General features: G+C 43.3%; 1 protein-coding gene across 14 annotated transcripts in view; it reads right to left on the bottom strand.

The window, feature by feature from the left end:
• Positions 1 to 13,843, bottom strand: part of LRRFIP2 (LRR binding FLII interacting protein 2) — a 360,344-nt gene that overhangs the window by 154,125 nt on the left and 192,376 nt on the right. For all 14 annotated transcript variants that reach the window (XM_029589814.1, XM_029589817.1, XM_029589816.1 and 11 more), the window contains one exon: positions 10,868 to 10,996. In XM_029589814.1, coding sequence (XP_029445674.1) covers positions 10,868 to 10,996 — 129 coding nt within the window. The remainder of the gene's footprint in view (positions 1 to 10,867; positions 10,997 to 13,843) is intronic.

Raw genomic sequence — 13,843 nt, 5'->3', positions numbered from 1 at the left:
GACGTCAATGACTTGATGAGTCTCTGTGTTGTAGTGATCGACTCCATGGTTGTCCTCGGTGCCAACAAGGACACCGGCATCGGTGGGCCCACCGGCATCGATGCTGGTAGCATCGGCGGGATCGCCGGAGGTGTTTGATCCTTTAAAGCCTGAATGACCACTTGTCTGATGAGATCAGACAATTCCGGCTGTACAAGTGAGCAGTTGTAAGTGGTGGCAGAGGCTGCGATGATGCATCCTGTGCAGAGGTCTGCGGAGGATCTGGCATCGATGGAGGCAAAGGCCCAGGCGTTGAGGGGACCGCTATTTCCTGGGTCCGTGGCCGCTTTGCTGTCAATTCCTCCTGGGACGTCGATGCGGACGACGACGGTCGACGATGCCAATGCTTTAATTTAAGTTGGTCGGTTGACTTCGTCGATGCTGTGGATGATGGCGAGGACGGACGATCACCCAATCCGTCCTGACGAGATTTCTTAAGTAATGCTCGCTTAGTCACTCCGACCGGAGACGACTTTGATGATTTTGAAGGGGAAGGAATCAGTTGCAGTTGGAACAAATGTTCCATTTTTTCCTGCCTAGCCTTTCGCCGTCATCTCAGCGCATTTAGGACAAGTATTCACGTCGTGCTTTTCACCGAGACAGAGGATACATTCAAGATGTGGGTCGGTGATTGACATGGTTCTGTTACACATAGGGCATTTTTTGAAGCCCTTAGCCATTTTGTTATCTATGGCGGTCGAAAGAGAATGGGAACTCGTGAGAAAAAAAAAAGTTTCCAAAGATGAGAAATCGAGACAGAGGTACTCACCAGCCAGTGAAAGAAAACCCCGAGAGACTTCTATGAGAGAGAATATTCGAAAAAATATGACTTTTCAGTCAGAGAATGTTGTGAAAAACTCGCAACGGCTCCTGTCCCGCGATGCCTGTAGCAGCGCGGAAAAACGAAGACTGAAGAGAGACACCTGTGGCAGAGAATATCATGACATGCTGGGCATGCTCAGTGGCCTCACAGGGCCAGTCAAAAGTTTCTAGAAACTTTGACAGAAAGTTTTCCCGCACTAGGGCTCAGTCAGTGATGTCACCCATATGTGGGGACTAGCATCCTGCTTGTCCTGGGATAAAGATGATATTCACCTCTTCCCGGTATTCATCCCTTTTCCTCAACACCCCCAACATTCAACCCTTTTCTCAATAGTGTCCGTCCCCCCCCACCCCCCCCACCAAGCATTCATCTACTTTTACCGTTCCTCCAAGCATTCACCACTTCTTGTGCACCTTCCAACACAAACATACATCACCTGAATTCACTACTTTTCAGTATTCCCCTCCGTCTTTCTTGCCTCAAATCTTTCAGGTCCAACTAGAGCTCTAGGTGATTCACTCATTTCCTGTGCTGTCAGCTGGGAGCACAGCGACCTGCTGGGACTAGGACAGTGTCCTCTCTGGCCCATCCCCTCTGGAGCATAACAGAAAAGATTCCTCTATTCCAAGCAGCAAGTGGGAAGGAGGGGGAACAGAATGTACAGTGCTAGAAGAGGGAGTTGACTGGTTCTCTATCCTATTAATTCCAGCTTTGCCCTCTCTGCTTCTGTTCATCTCATACCACTAGTTGCAGACCGAAGAAGAGGAGCAGAGCAGGGAACATTGAAAGGCCTCTCAGCTCTTGCCCCTGTCTCCATGCCAATTAGCAGCACTACAAAGACAAGAGGGGAGGGGCTGGAGCAGAATGGTTCTTCTGTGCTCTGTTATGCTGTAGGTGTTCCCTGATCCAGCCCCTCCTCTGTCTACTGCAGTGCTGCCTTGTCGACAAGGGGACAGGAGCCACAGGTTGGTCAGCCTTGTACCTCACCATTGACCTTCTGATCTGCATATAATAGGTCATATGACAATGAGTTTTATTAGATATACTAATCAGAAAAATTATTTGTAACAGAAATTGAGAATCAGTAACCTTACAACTTTAAAATTATGGTTACTTAAGCTGAAACGGGTTCGTTAACATGTGAGTAATTGGCCTCTGCTTTGACCTTTTATTTATATATTTACATGTTAACATAGCAACCAGAGGTTGACTGTTGAAATTCTACTTTAACAAGTAAAATGTTTTCTCTAACAAGCAAGCATGAATTAGCCGTAATGTGTGGGTCATGTCATCTGATGGCACCAACACAGACCCAGCTCTCAGAGCTTAGTAAAGACTTTACTGAGATGCATGAGCAACCACACACACACAATACTTCGTGATTCCCTCACAGTCTCTCTTCATTTGAATTACTGCATTGACATGTCTCAGTCTCAATTTTTTTTTTTTTGGCCTGGACTCTTGTTGCTGCTTCATTGTTATCTAAATTTTTTTTGCTGCTGCCTCAGTAGACCCTTTAACAAAAAAGAAAAAAAAAATTCACGAGTATTGAACAGTCCAAGGCCAAGAAGCTTGCAGTAAGCAGTTTCAAGGTCTGCATCTGTGGGCACTGGACCACAGATAAGCATGCTCTCTGGACCTGGATCATGATTCTTCCAACTACTACTGTTGTGGTCAGAAGTCCCCTAGGGTTTAGCAGCACCATGCCTGGAAATGGAAGCCCAAATGAAGGCACCAGCGGATAAGAGACCAAATCCTCTGCGTAAAGCTGGGTAGCAGAGCCACTCCTCGTCTAGGAGAGAGGCAGACTTGAGATTGGATTCTCCCAGATCTTGATAACACAAACATGGAAAAAGTCCCTCTGCTCCCCAAGAGGTGCCGGTTCCTAGAGCAACCTCAGATAATGGATTGAGTACTGCAGAAGCCTGCAGTGCTACATAGGGCGCAGAGAATACATCTACATGACACGAGCCTTCAGGGCAGTTTGCTCCAGGCAAAAGAAAAAAAAATGTTGATTTGGGTTCTGCCAGAGTGAATCCCTCAACACAGGTGGTAAATGGCCTCATCATCATTTATTTATTTATTTATTAACTTTTATTTACCGACATTCGTGCATAGGTCTGTTCTTTGTTTTACCTGGACCAGCACCAACCAGGGCACTTTCCATGTCTTCGACATACAGCACATACTCTGAGGTGCAGTGAACCCAGCTAGCATGGCGTGCATTGACATCAGTTATGTCGGAGCAGAGTACTTTGGTGCATAAGCTCAGGAGTCCTGTCACCAAGGCCAGAGCATGGCAGAAGTCCAGTGGCATTGTTCTATGGAAATGTCAATGCAATTTGTGTGGAGCCTCAGACTCTGCGCCTACTATGGCATAATTTCACCGTGGCTGTACAACCACTAGCAATGAACTGATTCCCCAGCCAGTGGAGTCCCAGATGTCGGACCTAGTGAAGAATCTGTCTCCTTAAGCACGCGAAACTAGAGAGGAAAGTTAGAACAACTAGTTCAAGATGGAGCAAGTTTTTCCCCACATAGTGGGGCTGCCTGAAATCCTAGACAAGTGTGCGCCTCTCCTCAAGCTTCCAGAGTTGGGATTAAATGTGCACCATAAGATGATGGATTCTTCTCATCCAGTGGACTCCCCCTCAAGTCAGGAGATGAACTGAACCTCTGTTAGTGCGAGTTCTTAGTAGGTATTTCCCACTCAGACCAGCAGAAGAGTCCTACTCAGTTGCCCTAATCCTCTTCAGTGTGCTGGCGTAGTGATCCCCGTGGTCAGAGTAGAGAAAGATTCGACAGGCATTATTCTGGATCCCCTACCAGATGTACTTTTGCATACTTCAGAAGATCTCTGCTACCTCAAGTTCTTGGATGTGCTGGCAAATATGCTGTCCAGTGTCAAGAAGGAAAAGACACGGGAACTGATTTCTTCTGTCTTCTTCAACCTTGAGGGGATTCATTGGCTATCCTTGTTCACAAGGTCCTTAAGGACCTCAAGAAAAGGATGTGGCAGATACCAACATGGTGCCTGCCAGTGGCTCGGAACCTGGATTTGAAATACAGGGTCCAAGCTTCCCTGTGTTTTGGGGGTCATCCAATTACCACACCACTCTGTTGTGGTGGATTAAGCAAGTGTTGAAATATGCTGATCACACTTGTGAGCACTCCAAAATTGTTTCCAGGGCAGTGGACAAATTCTGGGTGCCTAGATTGCAGTTCATCAACTCTACATGGTGCAGTATCTGCATGAAAGAAAGCAAATTTAAAGCATCTGATGGATTTGACAGGCCCACATTAACAGTCTTCAGCCATGCAGTGGAGGAATGTGAGAAGTTTTTGATACTGCAGCCAGGAATTGGGCTACTTCAGTAGGTTAAAAATGAGTGGACTTCAAGAGGCTATGCATAACTGTCTTGCCAATCTATCCTGCGCAGGGGACAATTTGATGACAAACAAAACAAAAACTGTGGTTCTGATTAAACATCAATCCACCTTGCAATCACCAACTGCTGCAATGGGAAACCAACAGGCTTCTGTCCAATGCCAGTATTTTACCTAGACGTATCCATTCTTTCAAAGACACTCCTGCTGCTCTTTTTGATGTTGCGCTCCTTCCACTCTTCAGCAGCAGCAGCTGCCTGCCTAAAGCTGACATAGGGAAAGACATCAGCCAAAGGCTCCGTAGACACACCCTTTTGACAGTTTTGAGATCCACCTTCCTGCCTTTTTCCATGTGGGGGAAGGAGGCAGTCCTTCCTTCCAAAATGGTTCCATGCTGAATTGTGAAGTATGATTACCACTTACGCTTCCTTTCACCCTTCTCCAAACCAGACAAATGTTTAGCTCTGATCTTTGTCAATTCTTCCATCCAACTGCAACTGGAAGTGGAATAGTTCTTTCAGTAGTGAGCAGTCAAACCTGTTTTGCCTAAGGAATTTGGCCAGGGATTCTATTCCCTGTATTTCCTAATATCCAAGAAATCAGGTGACCTATACTGAACTTGTGGAGACTGAACAAGTTGTTGGTGTGAGACAGATTCAAGATAAACTCCCGCCAGACTATTCTCCCTTTCATTCAACCAAGGGATTGGATGTGTATTCTGGATCTGAGAGACGCTTATACAAACATTCCCATTCTCATGATCACTAGAAGTTCAAGTTTGTGGTGAAAGAGTGTACACTTCTAATACAAGGTATTCCCCTTTGACCTCTCTTGGGCCCCCGAGGGTGTTCACAAAATGTCTTGCGGTACAGCTTTATCAGTAGGGAGTCTGTTCCAATACCTGGATGGGTCCATCCCCATCAGGAGTTCTGGAGTCATAAAAACATAAGAACCACCATATTGGGTCAGACTAAGGGTCCATCAAGCCCAGTATCCTGTTTCTAACAGTGGGTAATCCAGGTCACAAGTACCTGGCAGGCTCCCAAATAGTGGATAGGCTGCAATCGCCCAGAGATAAGCAGTGACTTTCCTCAAGTCTAACTGGTTAATAACAGTTTATGGATTTTTCCTCCAGGAACTTCTCCAAAACATTTTGTAAACCCAGCTATGCTGCCTATACCACATCCTCCAGCAATATATTCCAGTGCTTCATTGTGTATTGAGTGAAAAAAAAATGTTCTCTGATTTGTTTTAACTGAGCTACATAGTAACTTCATGGAGTGTCCTCTAGTCTTTATTTTGAAAGAGTAAACCAATTTGCATTTGCCTGTTTTATTCCACTCATGATTTCACAGACTTCTACCATATCTCCCCTCAGTCGTCTCTTCTCCAAGCAGAAGAGCCCTAACTTCTTTAGCCTATCCTCAAAGGGCAGCCATTCCATTTCCTTTATCATTTTGGTTGTCACCCTCTCTATTTTTTCTAGTTCCACTATACCTTTTTGACTGCGATGTGACAACCAGAATTGCGTACAGTACTCTAAGGTGCAGTTGCATTATTGTGCAATTCTCCATTCCCTTACTAATAATTCCTAGCATTCTATTTGCTTTTCAGAATGCCACAGCACAAGGAGCCAAGAATTTCAATGTATAATACATGATACCTAGATACTTCTCCTGGGTGATGCCTCCTAATATGGAAACAAATATTGAATAACTACAGTTTGGATTATTTCTCCCCTATTGCAAACTTTGCCTTTGTGCACATTAAATTTCATCTGTCATTTGGATGCCCAGTCTCCCACTGTCACAAGATCCTCCTGCAATTTCTCACAATCCACTTGTAATTTAACAACTTGAAATAATTATGTCATCTGCAAATTTGATCACTTCGTCGTTCTTTTCCAGATCATTTATAAATGTGTTAAACACTAGTCCTGGTACAGATTTCTGAAGCACTCCATCTTCCTCCATTGAGAAAAGTGACCATTTAGTCCAACTCTCTGTTTTCTATCTTTTAATAAGTTCTCAATTCACAATATAACTGACACCTATCCCATGACTTTTTAATTTGCTGAGGAGTCTCATGAGGCACTCTGTCAAATGCCTTCTGAAAACTCAGGTATGCTATATCCACAGGCTCATCATTACCTACATATTTATTAACTCCTTTGAAACAAATGTAGCAGGATGGTGAGGCAAAACTACTATTGTATAAATCCATGCTGGCTGTGTGCTGCTGAATATACCCAGATAAGGTACAGTTAGCCGGATATGTGGTATTGTCAGTTCCAGGACCAGCTTCTCCATGAAATGGTCATTTATTTCATCTAGAAACTTTACCTCCCTAGCATAATCTGATGTAACATTTACCCAGTCATCACTGGGGTAAATGAAATCTCATTGTTACTGTTTTGCCAAATTAGTTGGCATTTCATCTTCTATTCATTCTGACCAGGCAGATGGTAGTATATACTCTTCCCCATCACACATGTAATTTCTATCCATAAAGCATAAAGGATGTGGTTAGTGCAGTTAGTATAGCTGTGTTTAAAAAAGGATTGGATAAGTTCTTGGAGGAGAAGTCCATTACCTGCTATTAAGTTGACTTTGAAAATAGCCACTGCTATTACTAGCAAAAGTAGCATGAAATAGACTTAGTTTATGGGTACTTGCCAGGTTCTTATGGCCTGGATTGGCCACTGTTGGAAACAGGATGCTGGGCTTGATGGACCCTTGGTCTGACCCAATATGTTATGTTCTTATGTTTAAATCTCCTGAAAATTTTTTATTCTGTTTGACTCTATGCCATCTTTAACATATACACCACTCCTCCCATCAATTTGAGCCACTCTTATCATTGCAATATAATTTGTACCCTGGCACTGCATTGTGCTATTGATTATCCTCCTCCACAGGTCTCCAAGATGCCAATTATGTCTCTCTGATCATTCAGTGCTATACATTCTAATTCTCCACTTTATTATTTTTAAGACTTCTTGCATTTGCATACATTCATTTCAAGATATAATTTTGTTTGTATTTACAACCTTCCTATCAGTTGGTAGGGATCATTTGGAATCTTAACTCAGTCTGCTCTTTACTTAAAGGCATCTGGTTTACTTTTCTTTTTAATGGATCCTGCAGGTAGGGCCTGCTCTCCATGCAATGCAGCTTTCACACAAAGGACAAGTCTACAAGGACTTTTGCCCAGGAGGGAAGGACTAGGAATATTGTCTTAGTTGGTGATTCAGTCATTAGGAATGTAGATATCTTAGTGACTGGAGGACATGAGGATCGCATGGTAACATGCCTGCCTGTCATGATGGTAACTGACTTCACGCATCACCTAGATAGGATTTTAGATAGTACTGAGAAAAAGCCAATTGTTGTGGTACATGTGAGTATGAACTATTTAGGAAGGTGTGGGAGGGAGGTTACAAAAGCCAAACTTGGGATTTTAGTAGAAAGTTGAAATCCAGAACCTCTAGGGTAGCTTTCACGGAAATGCTACCCTAGAGACAGGCAGGACCCCAGAGACAGGCAGGATTATAGTCAATGCATGTATGACACAAGAGTGCAGGGTAGAGGGCTTTAGGTCTGTTGGCACTGATTAATGTTTTGGGGAAGGGGTGCCTATTCCTAAAAGATAGGCTCCACTTTAGAGTGGAACCAGGCTGCTGGAACTATTACAAAAAAAAAAAAGAGAGAGATAGAGTAGCTTTTAAAATACAGCATGGGAGAAAGCCAACAGTTGCTCAGCAGGGCATGGTTCGGTGGGAGGCATCTTTGAAGGATACTAAGAAAACAAATTGGTCAAAAAGATCTGCTCCATGCATCCAAGCAGCTACAGATCAACTCCCAACACTTTTCTGCTAAACTGGAGTATTGGTTTACTCTATATATACCCACAGATTCCTCTAATTGCCAGGACTGTCCAGAAGATCCTTTAGGTCAGAGTGAAGATAATCTTCATAGCAATAGCCTGGCCATGGCAAGTGTGCTATCTATATCGCATCTGTCTGTCAATTCAGTCTCCAGTTCCATCCCACAGGAGGCAGGGCATGCTCTGCCACCTGAACCTGCCAGTGCTGGCTCTCATAAAGTAGATGTGTAATAAATCAGTAGTCTCTTCCTTACTCATTCCCAAATTGATGGAGAATGTTCTGATTTCTGTCAGGATTTTCTGGTGGAAGATTTGCTATGTTTTAAAAGGGAGGGGTTCTCGACTTCATTTAGGACCAGCCAGCTGAATCCCTTCTCCTATGACCAGAGTGATTCACACTTCAGTATCTATTCTGCCTCTTGTCCTCAGGCCTTAGATCTCTTCAAAGTTTGTTTCAGTGCTACTGAGGCATCATATTGTTATCATATCATATCATAGAATTGTTCCATCACTCACTTATGTAAACAAACTTATCCATATTTTCATGCATAGTAACTATTAAAGAGGTTGGCTCCTTGCCCCCCTCTTTTGTATATAGTATTTATTTATTTATTTCGTTCACCCCCTCTTTATTCTTACTCCAAGTTAAGGCATCCTTGTTATAATGTAACTTTTATGCTCCTTTATCTCTTGTTGATTGGTTAATTATATTTTCTGCTTAGTTCAATGTAAACAGAGTTGATTTGATTTGTATCAAGAAAGTCGGTATATAAAAGCCTTAAATAAATAAATAAAATAAAATCACCAGCAAGTGGAAGGGGCTCTGATTTCTTTCCATTTGGTATCAAAATTCATAAAAGGACTATGGCATTCCAAATCTCCAGTGCCTTGGGACTTCAATGTAGTAGTTCTAGCTCAATTCATGAAACTTTTTTTTGAACCTCTCAAGTCAGTGAACTAGAAGTTTCTCACCTAGAAAGTACTGTTTCTCTGGGCTGTCACTTTGGCATGAAGAATAAGTGAACTACAGGATTAGATTTCATGTTAGTCATTTCTTCAGTAAAATAGGGTGGTTCTACAAATTCACCCTCCCATTCCTTCCCAAACTGGTGTTTGTGTTCCACATTAAACTACTGTGCTTCCTATATTCTTTCCAAGACCACAAGCACACAAATGAGAATAAGCTCTTCACTCTGGACTGTAGGAGAGCCCTAGCATATTACCTAAAGAGGACTCAGCCTTACTATTTTATTTTTAAAACTGTATATGATGCCTTATCTAAGGGTCAAGGTGGCTTATAATCGAATACATTCATAACTAACTACAACATTAACAATGGCAAAATAAATAATGGCAATAAAATAAAAACATTATCTGCACTTGTACTGGGTCTACAGAATGAAAGCTTCATAGAATAGATGCACTTTCAGATTTTTTGCAAAAAGACTGGCAAATGATTCCATCATGATGGACCTAGAACAGAGGTGGTTTTTTTTTTTACTACATACCATCAAGCTTCTCAACTATTCATGTCCTTTGATTCCGATTGATTGGGAATGGCAGTTGCCAAACTACCTGCACAATCAGCAAGAGGTTATACAGTGGACTGTGACGTGTTGGCTGGCTTACAGAATGCAGTCATGACTATTTCAATGGCTCATCTTAGGACCACTTTTACTGAAGATGCTTGCAGAGCTGCTACTTGGTTGTCAGTTTATACTTTACATCCTATTCCTGTCTGAACAGCATATCCCAAGGAAACTAATTTTGGACAGCAGTTTTCCATAGCCTGTCACCCAACAGTCCACTCTCTACTTGGTGGCACCCAGTTGTTTAAGTATTTGCTCTGCTATACATCCCTCAGCTTGGGACTCCTCCAACATGATATGGCTAATTCATGCTTGCTCATTAACAGAGAAAGCAAGTTTGCTTTCCTATAAACAAGGTTCTCCATAAAGAGCAGGATAAGTTAGCTATATTTTAATACCCACCTGCCTCCCTCCCTGGAGAGCTGACTGCTTTGCTAAAGCTTAAGCTCTAGTAGAAACCAAGAGGCTCACAAGACAGTATGCATGCATGGAAACTCTTGTACGTGCTCACTAAAGCCTACTGAGCTCTGAGAGCTGGGTCTGTGTCAGCATCATCATAAGACATCACCACCAATAAATATGGTTAATTCTTCCTTTATCTGGAGAACCTTGTTTACAGGTAAGGAAACTTGCTTTTTCTTCATTTGAATAAATTAAATACTTGACAAAAGTGCCAGATTGACAATATTGGAAACATAAGTCCTTCCTTAAGCTGCAAAACTACCCAAACAAGTGAGTGGCAGTGCAAGCTTCCCCACACTGTCTTACCAATTTACATGAAGTGTATTCTGGAGGGACCATCTCAATGGAATCAAATGGTAATTCAGTCTACATGCCTTTTCAAATTTTTTGCCTCTGCTGAAGCTAACAATGGAGTCGTTTAGTGCAATATTATAATTTTTGTGTGTTTTATTTAAATGAGGATAGCTGTCCATGGAAAACTGAACCAAAACACCAACTTATTTCAAAATAGGTCAAACAGCTTTCATAAAGTAATGACTTTCAATCATAGCCCTCTGCTACATTTAAACTGGTAAATTCAGCTGAAATGTTCTGAAAGTCTGTGGCATTTTCCCGAACCAGCTTCAAAGATAAAATAAAATTGAAGTCACATTATTCTGTTCATAGGTAATAAAAATCTTACCCGTAATTCATTTAATGAAGCATCTGGGTCCACCAGACTACTTGTCTCCCCACTTCCTCGTCGTGAAGAAGAGCCACTAAGAGGAGAGAACGTTCCTGGCACTCCTGATACAGCATTTCGAGATGAAGGCTTTAAATAAAAAAATATATATATTATAGAAAACTGAGGCTAAGAAGCAAAAAGAAGAAATCAAACATTCAGCTAATGAGAGATACTGTCCCTGCAAAAGGCCAAAAAATGTTCCTTTCCATCACAGAAAAATGGCTAAAAATGAACATTTTAAATCAGATAATCCTAATTCAACAAATTTCTTTCCCCAAAGACAAACAATATATAAAACCATCAATGTATCAGCAGGCCATAATAGGAAGAAACACACAAAGTATTACATGCTTCTGCATAACCTTTAAAGGAAAACAGGGAGTCCTAAGAAAAATAAAACAAATAAACCATCACTGACAACACCTAAGCAAACATACGAATGCTTAAGTTTCAAATATTTAAATGTTTTCTTAAATGACAAAATGACCTTGCAGAGGAACCTCTCATTGATTAAGAAGTACCTTTACCAAGGACAGAAAAAAAATTGCAGAGAAACCTGCACACTTCAATTTGCATGGGTTATTTCAAAATCAAGTATAATATTCTATTAATGAAACATTTTGAAGAAAGCAAATGTTGCTTACCTGATGTAACAGGTGTTCTCACAGGACAGCAGGATGTTAGTCCTCACAAATGGGTGACATCGAGGATGGAGCCCACCACGGAAAACTTCTGTCAAAGTTTAAACAGAACTTTGACTGGCCCCTACTGGGCATGCCCAGCAAGGCACTGACCCTGCAGCCAGCAGGGGTCTCCCTTCAGTCTGATTTTCAAAGCTACAGGCAGTGCCTAGAAAGTAAAAACAAAACAAACCCAACACCGCGGGGTGGCGGGCGGGTTTCGTGAGGACTAACATCCTGCTGTCCTGTGAGAACACCTGTTACATCAGGTAAGCAACATTTGCTTTCTCACAGGACAAGCAGGATGGTTGTCCTCACAAATGGGTGAGTACCGAGCTGAGGATGTCCCGACTTGCACCAAATGTACCCAACGGTGTGCAGCAGGCACAATAAGTGAGGAGAAATTTGGGAAAGGGCATCCGCACCCTACCGGGCAGGTGGAAGGGTGTTGGTACATCAGGTTGGAAAAAGGTTACGCAAGACAGACTGGCCGAAGATGGAGTCCTGTCTTCCAGCCTTGTCCAAACAATAATGGGCTGCAAAGGTATGGAGAGAACTCCAGGTTGCAGCTTTGCAGATGTCAGGAAGCGGCACCGATCGAAGGTGTGCCACTGACGTCGCCATGGCCCTCACAGAGTGTGCTTTAACACGGTCTTGAAAAGGAATGCCAGCTTGCTCATAGCAAAAAGAAATGCAGTCCGCCAACCAGGAAGAAAGAGCCTGCTTACCCACAGGTTGTCCCAACTTATTAGGATGGAAAGAGACGAATAATTGAGTGCTCTTCCTGTGGGAAACTGTACGGTCTAGGTAAAAAGCTAGAGCTCGTTTACAGTCTAGGGTATGCAGGGTCTGCTCTCCAGAGTTGGAGTGGGGCCTGGGAAAAAAGATAGGTAGTATGATGGATTGATTGATATGAAACTCAGAAACTACCTTAGGTAAAAATTTAGGGTGAGTGCGGAGTACCGCCCGGTCCTGCAGGAGCTTAGTGTAAGGCGGATAGGTAACTAGGGCCTGTAATTCACTAACCCTGCGAGCTGAAGTAATAGCTAAAAGGAATAACACTTTCCAAGTGAGATATTTAAAGTCACAGGAGTGCAGAGGTTCGAAAGGAGGTTTCATAAGACGACCAAGAACCAGGTTAAGGTCCCAGGATGGGGCCGGAGGACGCAAGGGTGGCTTTAGATGGAGCAAGCCCTTAAGAAAGCGTGTTACTAGGGGTTGTACTGAAATAGGATTACCCCCAATACCCTTATGGAAGGCGGCTACCGCACTGACATGCATTCTGATAGAAGAGGTTTTAAGACCTGATTCAGAGAGATGCCATAAATAGTCCAAGAATTTGGAGATTGGACAGGAAAGGGGATCAAGGGACTGAGAAGTGCACCATGATGTGTACCTTTTCCATTTGTATGAGTAAGACTTTCTTGTGGAAGGCTTTCGTGAAGCTATCAGGACCCGAGAAACGGAATCTGAAAGGTTGAAAGGCTGAAGGACTAACCTTTCAACATCCATGCCGTCAGGGACAAGGCTTGGAGGTTGGGATGGAGGAGGCATCCGTCGTTTTGAGTGAGCAGATGCGGGTCCTTTCCCAGAGGAATGTGCCTGCAGATGGAGAGATCCTGGAGTATTGGAAACCATACTTGGCGTGGCCAGTAAGGTGCTATCAGGATCATGGTTCCTCCGTCCTGGCGTAGCTTCATGAGAGTCTTTGACACAAGAGGGAGTGGAGGGAATGCATAGAGCAGACCGGTTGTCCACTTGAGGGAGAATGCATCCCTCGGCCGAGAGTGCTGGCTCCGAATGAGAGAGCAGTAATCGTCCACTTTGTGGTTCTGAGGGGACGCAAAGAGGTCTATGCGGGGAGAACCCCACTTGTAAAACAGAGAGGTCGCTACCAGAGGATCGAGTGACCACTCGTGTGGTTGGAAGACACGGCTCAGCTGGTCTGCCAATACATTGTCTACTCCCGGCAGGTAAGTGGCCCTGAGGTACATGGAGTGGGAGAGGGCTTCCGCCCAGATCTGCGCAGCTTCCTGACACAGAAGGAAGGAGCCTGTGCCTCCCTGCTTGTTTATGTACCACATGGCCACTTGGTTGTCCGTCTGGATTAAGATTATCTGATGAAAGAGATGATCTTTGAAAGTGCGGAGCGCATAGCGGATTGCTCGAAGTTCCAGGAAATTGATCTGGTGTTCGGCTTCCTCTTTGGACCATAACCCTTGGGTTTGAAAGTCGTCCACATGGGCTCCCCAAC

Source organism: Rhinatrema bivittatum, chromosome 2 (assembly GCF_901001135.1).
Source record: "Rhinatrema bivittatum chromosome 2, aRhiBiv1.1, whole genome shotgun sequence".
Lineage (NCBI taxonomy): Eukaryota > Metazoa > Chordata > Amphibia > Gymnophiona > Rhinatrematidae > Rhinatrema > Rhinatrema bivittatum.
The sequence above is the reverse complement of the archived record's forward strand: the minus strand, read 5'-3'. Positions and strand labels throughout refer to the sequence as shown.